The following is a 13,422-nucleotide window of genomic DNA, read 5'->3' on the forward strand; positions in this document are numbered from 1 at the left end:
CTCAGGAGAGAGGTGAAGAGGTCAATACACACTCAGGAGAGGGGTCAAGAGGTCAATACACACTCAGGAGAGGGGTCAAGAGGTCAATACACACTCAGGAGAGGGGTCAAGAGGTCAATACACACTCAGAAGAGGGCTGAAGAGGTCAATACACACTCAGGAGAGGGTGAAGAGGTCAATACACACTCAGGAGAGGGTGAAGAGGTCAATACACACTCAGGAGAGGGTGAAGAGGTCAATACACACTCAGGAGAGGGGTGAAGAGGTCAATACACACTCAGGAGAGGGGTGAAGAGGTCAATACACACTCAAACTAGTTCTGTCTACTGGATATATAGTAGTATAGTAAGGGACAGTATTGTACCATATAATAGAGTATAGTGCAGTAGTACAGTATTGTACCATATAATAGAGTATAGTGCAGTAGTACAGTATTGTACCATATAATAGAGTATAGTGCAGTAGTACAGTATTGTACTGTATAGCAGAGGTGGGACAAAGTCATTGATTTACAAGTCCCAAGTAAGTCTCAAGTCGTTGTCCTCAAGTCCCAAGTCAAGTGCCAAGTCAAGACAGGTCCAGTCTGTCTGAGCCTGTCTCTGTCTCTGGGGTTGGGGTTAGGGTTAGTCCAGTCTGACGGAGCGGTCTCTGTCTCTGGGGTGGGGGTTAGTCCAGTCTGACTGAGCCTGTCTCTGGGGTTGGGGTTGGGGTTAGGGTTAGTCCAGTCTGGCGGAGCGGTCTCTGTCTCTGGGGTTGGGGTTAGGGTTAGTCCAGTCTGGCGGAGCGGTCTCTGGGGTTGGGGTTGGGGTTAGTCCAGTCTGGCGGAGCGGTCTCTGGGGTTGGGGTTAGGGTTAGTCCAGCCTGACGGAGCGGTCTCTGGGGTTGGGGTCAGGGTTAGTCCAGTCTGACTGAGCCTGTCTCTGGGGTTAGGGTTAGTCCAGTCTGGCGGAGCGGTCTCTGGGGTTGGGGTTAGGGTTAGTCCAGTCTGGCGGAGCGGTCTCTGGGGTTGGGGTTAGGGTTAGTCCAGTCTGGCGGAGCGGTCTCTGGGGTTGGGGTTAGGGTTAGTCCAGTCTGTCTGAGCGGTCTCTGGGGTTGGGGTTAGTCCAGTCTGGCGGAGCGGTCTCTGGGGTTGGGGTTAGGGTTAGTCCAGTCTGGCGGAGCGGTCTCTTACCTGGAGCTGTTTGAGCACCTGGAAGGCCAGCAGCTCCTGTCTCAGGTCGTCTCCACACTTGACGATGACAGACAGCAGGCGCCAGTTGGGCAGGTGACCGTAGGGGGACCCGTCCCTGATCCGCCTGGGGGACGACAGCAACGCAGAACTGACCCTCTCCTCTGGTCACTGACAGAACTGACCCTCTCCTCTGGTCACTGACAGAACTGACCCTCTCCTCTGGTCACTGACAGAACTGACCCTCTCCTCTGGTCACAACACAGAACTGACCCTCTCCTCTGGTCCCTAGACAGAACTGACCCTCTCCTCTGGTCACAACACAGAACTGACCCTCTCCTCTGGTCACAACACAGAACTGACCCTCTCCTCTGGTCACTGACAGAACTGACCCTCTCCTCTGGTCACAACACAGAACTGACCCTCTCCTCTGGTCACTGACAGAACTGACCCTCTCCTCTGGTCACAACACAGAACTGACCCTCTCCTCTGGTCACAACACAGAACTGACCCTCTCCTCTGGTCAGTGACAGAACTGACCCTCTCCTCTGGTCACAACACAGAACTGACCCTCTCCTCTGGTCACTGACAGAACTCACCCTCTCCTCTGGTCACAACACAGAACTGACCCTCTCCTCTGGTCACTGACAGAACTCACCCTCTCCTCTGGTCACAACACAGAACTGACCCTCTCCTCTGGTCACTGACAGAACTGACCCTCTCCTCTGGTCACTGACAGAACTGACCCTCTCCTCTGGTCACTGACAGAACTGACCCTCTCCTCTGGTCACAACACAGAACTGACCCTCTCCTCTGGTCACTGACAGAACTGACCCTCTCCTCTGGTCACTGACAGAACTGACCCTCTCCTCTGGTCACAACACAGAACTGACCCTCTCCTCTGGTCACAACACAGAACTGACCCTCTCCTCTGGTCACTGACAGAACTGACCCTCTCCTCTGGTCACTGACAGAACTGACCCTCTCCTCTGGTCACTAGAAGCACATTCCTAGGATAAGTATACTCAACCATAGCATGAGTGGAACTGAATGCAATACTACTCAGTATTTAGACAATCTAACATACAATAGGCACGTGTGTACTGGTGCCTAGATGGAACCACAGGAACCGGTATCTCTACAGGACAGAACCGGTTTGTGGACCGTTTGTTTTGATTCTTTTCAAGTGTGTTGTGATACATTGTAAATGTATTTTCAGAGGTACCCTGGCCCTTCCTGGTGGTGGTGCAGTAACCCCCCGCTCCACCAGGGGGCAGTGAGTACTCACCGGACCTTCTCCTGCCAGGGCTCTTTGAGGGCCACGGCCGACGGGTCCTCTGGGTCCCTCTTGAACGTGGTGGGGGTGTGGGCCAGCTGCTCCGACAGACGCCGCCTGGAGAGACACGCCGCTAGTGAAGGAGCCCGCGTCCACAAGACACACCCACATCCACAAGACACACCCACATCCAGAAGACACACCCCCATCCACAAGACACAACCACATCCAGAAGACACACCCACAAGACACACCCCCATCCAGAAGACACACCCACATCCAGAAGACACACCCACATCCACAAGACACACCCACATCCACAAGACACCCCCCATCCAGAAGACACACCCCCATCCAGAAGACACACCCACATCCACAAGACACACCCACATCCACAAGACACCCCCCATCCAGAAGACACACCCACATCCAGAAGACACACCCACATCCAGAAGACACAGGCTGCGTTCCGAATCGCATACTTCTACTTCTTACTACCAGTACCTACTACAGCTGCCCTTAGAAAGTACGTACTTTGCAAGCAGTAGGCATCCAATTGGGACATACTACCTTGTCATAACATTGCGCCTTGAAATTAGCCCACATCCGTCGCTGTCCATAACGCGACATTCGTCTACAGCTGTCACGACTCGCACATGTGACGCACATTTCCACTGCGCAAAGGATTGTGGGTCAGAATAGCCAGAAAAGCCTGCTGGCGTGCATACTGCAAAATACGACCGGATGTAGTAGGTCATCCTGGTACTTTTGCCATACTGCATGTGGCATACTATGTATTGGGACATACTACATCCTGTTTTGGCATACTATATAGTAGGGTAGTATGTGATTCGGAACGCAGCCACAGCCCCAGACACCCACATCCAGAAGACACACCCACATCCACAAGACACACCCACATCCACAAGACACACCCACATCCACAAGACACACCCACATCCAGAAGACACACCCACATCCAGAAGACACACCCACATCCAGAAGACACACCCACAAGACACACCCCCATCCAGAAGACACACCCCCATCCAGAAGAGAGCCTAAATCACAGTCTCTACTAGGCACAACAGAAATGAACTCACACCCTGTCTGTCCACCCGCTGTGTCCAGTAAGCTACCGTCCTGCAACTACACTCTGTACCTGATGTCCCCAATACCAGCTAGTACACTCCTAGCAGGGTACCTGATGTCCCCAATACCAGCTAGTACACTCCTAGCAGGGTACCTGATGTCCAGTACTAGCTAGTACACTCCTAGCAGGGTACCTGATGTCCCCAATACCAGCTAGTACACTCCTAGCAGGGTACCTGATGTCCCCAATACCAGCTAATACACTCCTAGCAGGGTACCTGATGTCCAGTGCTAGCTAGTACACTCCTAGCAGGGTACCTGATGTCCCCAATACCAGCTAGTACACTCCTAGCAGGGTACCTGATGTCCAGTACTAGCTAGTACACTCCTAGCAGGGTACCTGATGTCCAGTACTAGCTAGTACACTCCTAGCAGGGTACCTGATGTCCCCAATACCAGCTAGTACACTCCTAGCAGGGTACCTGATGTCCAGTACTAGCTAGTACACTCCTAGCAGGGTACCTGATGTCCAGTACTAGCTAGTACACTCCTAGCAGGGTACCTGATGTCCCGTACTAGCTAGTACACTCCTAGCAGGGTACCTGATGTCCAGTACTAGCTAGTACACTCCTAGCAGGGTACCTGATGTCCAGTACTAGCTAGTACACTCCTAGCAGGGTACCTGATGTCCAGTGCTAGCTAGTACACTCCTAGCAGGGTACCTGATGTCCAGTACTAGCTAGTACACTCCTAGCAGGGTACCTGATGTCCCCAATACCAGCTAGTACACTCCTAGCAGGGTACCTGATGTCCAGTGCTAGCTAGTACACTCCTAGCAGGGTACCTGATGTCCCCAATACCAGCTAGTACACTCCTAGCAGGGTACCTGATGTCCAGTACTAGCTAGTACACTCCTAGCAGGGTACCTGATGTCCAGTACTAGCTAGTACACTCCTAGCAGGGTACCTGATGTCCCCAATACCAGCTAGTACACTCCTAGCAGGGTACCTGATGTCCAGTACTAGCTAGTACACTCCTAGCAGGGTACCTGATGTCCAGTACTAGCTAGTACACTCCTAGCAGGGTACCTGATGTCCCGTACTAGCTAGTACACTCCTAGCAGGGTACCTGATGTCCAGTACTAGCTAGTACACTCCTAGCAGGGTACCTGATGTCCAGTACTAGCTAGTACACTCCTAGCAGGGTACCTGATGTCCAGTGCTAGCTAGTACACTCCTAGCAGGGTACCTGATGTCCAGTACTAGCTAGTACACTCCTAGCAGGGTACCTGATGTCTCCAGCAGCGATGAAGATGGGCTCTTTGCTCTCCAGGCTGGTGATGCTGTCCACTGAGAACTGGGAGATGTTGTCACAGCTGTTGGTGTGGACTTCTGGGAGCTGGAGGAGGAAGGAAGCGCTCCCATTACAGCCAGCGGGAGAGCAGAGCGCTAAAAACTACATGTCTACGCCTCCGAGGGTGAGGTCTGAGTCCCCTGAACATGACCCTCGGTGTCCCCTCCAAAACTATGACCATGACCTCGGTGTCCCCTCCAAAACTATGACCTTGACCTCGGTGTCCCCTCCAAAACTATGACCTTGACCTCGGTGTCCCCTCCAAAACTATGACCATGACCTCGGTGTCCCCTCCAAAACTATGACCTTGACCTCGGTGTCCCCTCCAAAACTATGACCTTGACCTCGGTGTCCCCTCCAAAACTATGACCATGACCTCGGTGTCCCCTCCAAAACTATGACCTTGACCCCGGTGTCCCCTCCAAAACTATGACGGTAGTGTCCACCAACATGGCGCTATACACCTGTCAGTGTAGACAGCGCTTCTGTTGGATGTCTAGTAATACCAGAAAACAAGGTGCTCTTTGGAAAGAGGTAAACAGCTGGACCCAAAAGAGCGGAGCCAAGGAACTCTTGTTCTGGGAGGAAGTTAAAAGCCTTTATTTTCCCGGGCTGATGCCTGTGTGTTTGCTGCTCAGGTCTTCATCAGGGCATCAGCCCTCAGGCCCGGGACAATAAAGGCTTGTTAACTTTTCCCCAGAACAAGAGTGCCTTGGCTCCTCTCTTTTTGGTCTACACCCGTCAGTGTTCTGGGCTCTGATTGGCTTAACCAGACAGACGGGAGCTCCTCCCACCTCCACCTGCAGCTCCCCGATGTCGTCGACCGACCAGGCCTCCTCGTCGTTGTCGTAGTTGGGGACGACGGAGAAGCTCCCGGCGCGCGGGTCGGCCGTCACGCCGCAGTCCGGAAGGTTCTCCACGGAGCGCGTGCTGCGGATGCGCGTCTCCGGGATGCGGGCGGGAACGCTGGACGTCTCGAAGCTCTCGCACTCCAGCACCTCCACGTAGATCAGGTACGGTGCCTGGCCAGGGACACACAGGGAGGACGCACCGGGGATCACTTACAGGTCTGCAGGACGACGCTGTGTGTTTCAGTACACGTGTGTGTGTGTGTGTGTGTGAGTGTGCATTGGCGATTTTATAGGGGGGGCAAGTGCCCCCCCTGATTGGACAGCCCAACTCTGCTCAGATTCTTAAAAAAAAAAAAAAAAAAAACTTTTTTTTTTTTTTACTAATTAACACAATTATTAAATACATAATTGTGGTTTGTACCAGTTTGTGTTAGATTATCATTCATTTTAAAAGTGTATTTATTACTTAAACTAGGCTACCTTTAAAAATATATATATATTCATAATCCACTAATGGCACAACTCATCCATCGAAATTTTTTTTATCTGACTGTACTGCTCAGTGCTCAACAAGCTACAACCAGCCAACCTGCTCATAATGGCAAAAAGAGCTATAAAAATAATTTACCACTTCTTCATAAAATAAAATAAAATCTGGCAATGCTAATGAAGAAGCTACCACTCGAAATGACGCAATCGAATGCAGGTGCAATCGAATGCAGAAGTGCTCCAGAGGCTATCGAAGCTAGCACTAGCATTAGCATTAGCACTAGCACTAGCACTAACACTAGCACTAACACTAGCAACATCACCATCGGCGAGGAAGCTAGCACCAGCAGGCAGTGTCAGTTTGATGTTGTGATGTTGGGTATGGCCTAGTGCTCGGTCATAAAGTCATATTGACATGCTCGTGGTGTCTAGATGAAGTTTGATGCGTTGTACATATTGAATTGTCATACGGATTTCTTATTAGCATACTGTTCACAACTGGTATTCTTTGTAAATAGATGGGACGAGACGGCAGAACAGTTTTTTTTGTTTTTCTCACGTCAAAATGTTGCCCCCCCTACTCTCAGAGGGTAACATCGCCTATGTGTGTGTGTGTGTGTGTGTGTGTGTGTACCTTGTCTTTGGAGTTGAGGACCACGGCCTGTGTGTGTGTGTGTGTGTGTGTGTGTGTGTGTGTGTGTGAGTGTGTGAGTGTGTGTTTGTGTGTGTGTGAGTGTGTGTGTGTGTGTACCTTGTCTTTGGAGTTGAGGACCACGGCCTGTGTGTGTGTGTGTGTGTGTGTGTGTGTGTACCTTGTCTTTGGAGTTGAGGACCACGGCCTGTGTGTGTGTGTGTGTGTGTGTGTGTGTGTGTACCATGTCTTTGGAGTTGAGGACCACGGCCTGTGTGTGTGTGTGTGTGTGTGTGTGTGTGTGTGTGTGTGTGTACCTTGTCTTTGGAGTTGAGGACCACGGCCTGTGTGTGTGTGTGTGTGTGTGTACCTTGTCTTTGGAGTTGAGGACCACGGCCTGTGTGTGTGTGTGTGTGTGTGTGTGTGTGTGTGTGTACCTTGTCTTTGGAGTTGAGGACCACGGCCTGTGTGTGTGGCACGCGGGCGACGTGGTGGTCGAAGGCGGCGGTGGGCAGCCAGACGCGGGCGGGCAGCTTGTGGTTGAGCAGCGACAGCTCTGAGATCAGCCGCTGGGTCTTCTGCTCCTTGGTGGGCAGCGTGGCCAGGCGCTTCCCGATGCCCATCAGGGACTTGATGAACTCCCTCTGGGGGGTCAACCGCACGGGCTGGGGGGGGGGGAGGAAGACGTGGACAAACATCCTGAGACTCTCCTCAAGACGTCAGTGTGCTCTGGATGTCCGTGTGATCGTTCACTATATCTGACGATGGACAGATGACGCATGGAGCCGACAGTAACCTGGTAGAAACCAGCTGACGTTAGAGACTCGACCCACGACCCCCGACCCCCGACCCATCACAACACACAGCGTCCCATATTGACCCCCCAGTGGGCAAATCAGAGCCCCGCCTTCAATTACAGTCCCACACTGTCAGTTTAGGGCTGCTTGTCCATTTTGTGCCACGTTTGTGTTGAAATGATTGAAGAGCGATCGTTCTACAGCTGGAGTAAAGGAGCGTGTGTGTGTGTAGTTACCCAGGCGCCCCAGACACAAGCCTGGCACAAACACCACACAATTCACCTGACAACTGACAAAAACAACACTACATGGACAGAGACAAGACTCGTTCTTAACCGTTCGCAAATCATTAATTTCAGCTGAAGGCGCTGAAGGCCTAAATGATTCATTTCAGCAGGAGAGGGTCACAGCTCAGAGAAATCAAAGTTCAGACAAGACCAGTACCTGCAAAACCACATATCTGCACCCACACACAAACACACTGTCCATTGGGGGGGGAAGGAGAAAATGAGCCAGTCTAGAGTGGAGATTTATAAGCATGAATCAAACTACTCCCAAATATAACAGCCAAAGAAAGGCTGTCCAGTTGACGTGACCAGAAAAGCAATGATAGCCCAATCCCACTACAGTTCTGTCACGAGCTGCCCCCTGAGATACATGCTTACAAATCCCCTTCCACAGTTACCCCCAACCCTGGGCTGCGAGTGGAGACCGGCGGTATCCCACAATCCCCTGCAGGGGCAGCAGAGCGCTGTCGGCGGTGGACTTACTGAACCAGCCTCACCGCTGAGACTGTCCGAGCTGGAGCTCAGATCCTGGGGAGGTCAGGGGTCAGAGGGGTTAGTAGGGTCGGGGAGGAGGGGGGCGGGATAGTCCTGTGGTAAATGTGTGTTATTTTAGTAGTCCTGTGGTAAATGTGTGTTATTTTAGTAGTCCTGTGGTAAATGTGTTATTTTAATAGTCCTGTGGTAAATGTGTGTTATTTTAGTAGTCCTGTGGTAAATGTGTGTTATTTTAGTAGTCCTGTGGTAAATGTGTTATTTTAGTAGTCCTGTGGTAAATGTGTGGTAAATGTGTGTTATTTTAGTAGTCCTGTGGTAAATGTGTGGTAAATGTGTTATTTTAGTAGTCCTGTGGTAAATGTGTTATTTTAATAGTCCTGTGGTAAATGTGTGTTATTTTAGTAGTCCTGTGGTAAATGTGTGTTATTTTAGTAGTCCTGTGGTAAATGTGTGTTATTTTAGTAGTCATGTGGTAAATGTGTTATTTTAGTAGTCCTGTGGTAAATGTGTGGTAAATGTGTGTTATTTTAGTAGTCCTGTGGTAAATGTGTGTTATTTTAGTAGTCCTGTGGTACATGTGTGGTAAATGTGTGTTATTTTAGTAGTCCTGTGGTAAATGTGTTATTTTAGTAGTCCTGTGGTAAATGTGTGGTAAATGTGTGTTATTTTAGTAGTCCTGTGGTAAATGTGTGGTAAATGTGTGTTATTTTAGTAGTCCTGTGGTAAATGTGTGGTAAATGTGTGTTATTTTAGTAGTCCTGTGGTAAATGTGTTATTTTAGTAGTCCTGTGGTAAATGTGTGGTAAATGTGTGTTATTTTAGTAGTCCTGTGGTAAATGTGTGGTAAATGTGTGTTATTTTAGTAGTCCTGTGGTAAATGTGTGGTAAATGTGTGTTATTTTAGTAGTCCTGTGGTAAATGTGTTATTTTAGTAGTCCTGTGGTAAATGTGTGGTAAATGTGTGTTATTTTAGTAGTCCTGTGGTAAATGTGTGGTAAATGTGTGTTATTTTAGTAGTCCTGTGGTAAATGTGTGGTAAATGTGTGTTATTTTAGTAGTCCTGTGGTAAATGTGTGGTAAATGTGTGTTATTTTAGTAGTCCTGTGGTAAATGTGTGGTAAATGTGTGTTATTTGAGTAGTCCTGTGGTAAATGTGTGGTAAATGTGTGTTATTTGAGTAGTCCTGTGGTAAATGTGTGGTAAATGTGTGTTATTTTAGTAGTCCTGTGGTAAATGTGTGGTAAATGTGTGTTATTTTAGTAGTCCTGTGGTAAATGTGTGGTAAATGTGTGTTATTTTAGTGGTCCTGTGGTAAATGTGTTATTTTAGTAGTCCTGTGGTAAATGTGTTATTTTAGTAGTCCTGTGGTAAATGCAGGATCACAATTTATTATTATTTATTATTATTAATGTTTATTTGTGCTATATCATGTTTTTACTAGCAAATAAACACTTACTGTCCAGATAAATAGCTTAAATGTTTTTTTAAGGGGGCCTAAGACTTTTTCCCAGTCCTGTATTTGTCCCGTCTCAGAAGGATAATCGGGCGCTGGAACAGAGGAATGTCCGGCTATGAGAGACTGACCGCCGGCTGACTCAGCCTGTAGGACGGCCAGCACTAGGCCTGGAACACAGGCACGCTCCGGCTGGTCACCTGACCCTCTCTGGCTGGTCACCTGACCCTCTCTGGCTGGTCATCTGACCCTCTCTGGCTGGTCACCTGACCCTCTGTGGCTGGTCACCTGACCCTGACATGGCCCAAAGCCCTGTCACATGATGGAGGGACCTCTGTGACAGCGCTAACATGTTCTCCTGCGTCTCAGGGAAGGAGCAGCACATGTGATGTGTGATGTCATGGCTGGATATACAGTATGTACACCGTTGGAATGGCAGCTAAAACATGCTAAAAAGCCCTGTTCCAACCCCAGACTCCCTGTAGTTGAAACGCGCGGTCGACCCTTTGAATCAGTCATCAAACACCCAGTGATTCTTCCCTCAGTCGGCCTTTGACCCCGGGTGAGAACTCAGGGGGCGTTCAAGACTAGCGCTGACCTCTGGGAATCAATAACAGGCGTTCAGGTGAGTCAGCGTTCAGGGTCGCGACCTCTCACCTCGTCCTGACCGCTCTCCACCTTGGGGTTGCTGGCCGTCCTCTTCAGGTTGCTGCTCAGGCTGATGCTGACCGTGGCGTCCGACTTGGAGCGCTGGTGCGTCCGCTTGGAGGGCGACAGGCCGTGCTCGGCGGCCAGGCCGTGGGCGTGCAGCGAGGAGGAGGGCGCGGCGTGGGCGGGGGCGGGGCAGAAGGGCGCCAGGGTCAGCGGTTCGCGGCGGGCGCGGGCGCCGGACGGCTTGAGCTCGTCGGAGAGGATGAGCTTGCGCAGCTTGGTCCCGCGGGAGTGGCGCTGGGTGGAGATGTGCATGTCGGAGGAGTAGGCGCCCAGCAGCCACGCGCACTGCAGGGAGAACCAGATGCTCTGGCGACAGCGGTGGACCTAAACACACACACACACGCGCACGCATACACACACGCACACACGCACGCACGCACGCACGCATGCACACATGCACGCACACACGCGCACACACACACACACACACACACACACAAACGCGCACACACACACGCGCACTCATTCATTCATTTTTGGAAATCAGTATCAATACCCAGCCCTAGTATTCATGTGTTGCATAACTTGGCAGTCATGTAATTAAGGTTACAGCAAAAAAAAAAACAGGTTTTAGTAATATTGATATTGAATCGAATCAAATCGAATCGTGATAATCGATTCCAAACCTTGTGAATCGGAATCGAATCGATTCTCTAAATTCGACTGGATCCCCAGCCCTGCTACTCACCACGTAGGGCTTGATGGCGTCGCCCACGTCCTCGTCCATGTGGATGTACATGTTGAGCAGCTGCGGCAGGTAGAAGTCCACCTCCTCGTGGCGGAAGCTGAAGAGCCGGTTGCCGATGTAGGCCTGCACGCCGGGCTCCTTGGAGCTGTGCAGGTAGGAGATCGCCATGGACACGTCGAAGAGCTTGGACTCGAACAGGCGCAGCAGCCACGACTGCTTGGAGGGGTTGTGGCGCTGGCGCCGCCTGGCGCTCTTCACCGAGCCCGCCCCCGCCGCCGCCTCCTCCGGGTCCTCCCGCCCCTCCCCCTCTCCCTCCTCGCGGATCCGGGACGCTTTGACGACTCCGCCCCCGCCCGCCGCCCCGCCGTCGGCCGACGCCTCGGTGTGCGCGCCTCCGTTGACCAGCGCGGTGGCGCTGGCTGAGGCTGAGGCCCCGCCCTCTGGCCCCGGCGCCTCGCCCTCACCGGTCAGCTGCTTCACCTGCTGCATGACCTGGTGACACGCCCGCTTGGCCACCTCCGGGTCGATGACCAGGCTCAGCTCGCCCACGCCCTCGGAGATCACGTCTAGCGGGGGGCTGGGCGCGGCCGGGCTCTCGCCGGGGCTGGGGGTGAGGCTGGGGGTGAGGCTGGGGGTCAGGCTCGGAGGCTGCTGCTGGTGGGCGGGGCCTGAGGAAGGGGAGGAGGGCAGGGACAAGGAGGGGGAGGAGGAGATGGACACGGAGGGGGACGCCGTGGAGGAGGGGCTCTGTTGTTGTGGTTGTTGTTGTTGTTGTTGTTCCTCCTCCTGCTCGGCCGATGACGGGTCCAGCTCCGTGTCACCCATCATGGCCGCTGAGAGAGAGAGGAGACGCGGTCAAACATTCATGTTTCCATCCAGAGGGAGAGAGAGGGGTCAGTAGAGAGAGAGGAGAAGGGGGTTGGGGGAGAGAGAGGAGAAGGGGGTTGGGGGAGAGAGAGAGGAGAAGGGGGTTGGGGGAGAGAGAGGAGAAGGGGGTTGGGGGAGAGAGAGGAGAAGGGGGTTGGGGGAGAGAGAGGAGAAGGGGGTTGGGGGAGAGAGAGGAGAAGGGGGTTAGGGGAGAGAGAGGAGAAGGGGGTTAGGGGAGAGAGAGGAGAAGGGGGTTGGGGGAGAGAGAGGAGAAGGGGGTTGGGGGAGAGAGAGGAGAAGGGGGTTAGGGGAGAGAGAGGAGAAGGGGGTTAGGGGAGGGAGAGGAGAAGGGGGTTGGGGGAGAGAGAGGAGAAGGGGGTTGGGGAGAGAGAGGAGAAGGGGGTTGGGGGAGAGAGAGGAGAAGGGGGTTGGGGGAGAGAGAGGAGAAGGGGGTTGGGGGAGAGAGAGAAGGGGGTTGGGGGAGAGAGAGGAGAAGGGGGTTGGGGGAGAGAGAGGAGAAGGGGGTTGGGGGAGAGAGAGGAGAAGGGGGTTGGGGGAGAGAGAGGAGAAGGGGGTTAGGGGAGAGAGAGGAGAAGGGGGTTGGGGGAGAGAGAGGAGAAGGGGGTTAGGGGAGAGAGAGGAGAAGGGGGTTGGGGGAGAGAGAGGAGAAGGGGGTTAGGGAGAGAGAGGAGAAGGGGGTTGGGGGAGAGAGAGGAGAAGGGGGTTAGGGGAGAGAGAGGAGAAGGGGGTTAGGGGAGAGAGAGGAGAAGGGGGTTGGGGGAGAGAGAGGAGAAGGGGGTTGGGGGAGAGAGAGGAGAAGGGGGTGGGGGAGAGAGAGGAGAAGGGGGTTGGGGGAGAGAGAGGAGAAGGGGGTTGGGGAGAGAGAGGAGAAGGGGGTTAGGGGAGAGAGAGGAGAAGGGGGTTAGGGGAGAGAGAGGAGAAGGGGGTTGGGGAGAGAGAGGAGAAGGGGGTTAGGGAGAGAGAGGAGAAGGGGGTTGGGGGAGAGAGAGGAGAAGGGGGTTGGGGGAGAGAGAGGAGAAGGGGGTTGGGGGAGAGAGAGGAGAAGGGGGTTGGGGAGAGAGAGGAGAAGGGGGTTAGGGGAGAGAGAGGAGAAGGGGGTTGGGGGAGAGAGAGGAGAAGGGGGTTGGGGGAGAGAGAGGAGAAGGGGGTTGGGGAGAGAGAGGAGAAGGGGGTTAGGGGAGAGAGAGGAGAAGGGGGTTGGGGGAGAGAGAGGAGAAGGGGTTAGGGGAGAGAGAGGAGA

At 52.7% G+C, this 13,422-nt stretch overlaps 1 protein-coding gene across 2 annotated transcripts in view; it reads right to left on the reverse strand.

Annotated features, from left to right (window-relative positions):
• The window catches only part of pi4kb (phosphatidylinositol 4-kinase, catalytic, beta), a 229,655-nt gene that overhangs the window by 209,832 nt on the left and 6,401 nt on the right, over window positions 1–13,422 (reverse strand). For both annotated transcript variants that reach the window (XM_084441583.1, XM_084441582.1), the window contains exons 2-8: window positions 11,295–12,127; window positions 10,550–10,930; window positions 7,298–7,525; window positions 5,684–5,911; window positions 4,825–4,934; window positions 2,457–2,561; window positions 1,172–1,295 (exon numbers count right to left, since the gene is read on the reverse strand). In XM_084441583.1, coding sequence (XP_084297709.1) covers window positions 1,172–1,295; window positions 2,457–2,561; window positions 4,825–4,934; window positions 5,684–5,911; window positions 7,298–7,525; window positions 10,550–10,930; window positions 11,295–12,122 — 2,004 coding nt within the window. In that variant the 5' untranslated portion in view covers window positions 12,123–12,127. The remainder of the gene's footprint in view (window positions 1–1,171; window positions 1,296–2,456; window positions 2,562–4,824; window positions 4,935–5,683; window positions 5,912–7,297; window positions 7,526–10,549; window positions 10,931–11,294; window positions 12,128–13,422) is intronic.

The sequence above is a fragment of the Borostomias antarcticus genome (genome assembly GCF_949987555.1).
Source record: "Borostomias antarcticus genome assembly, chromosome: 8".
NCBI lineage: Eukaryota > Metazoa > Chordata > Actinopteri > Stomiiformes > Stomiidae > Borostomias > Borostomias antarcticus.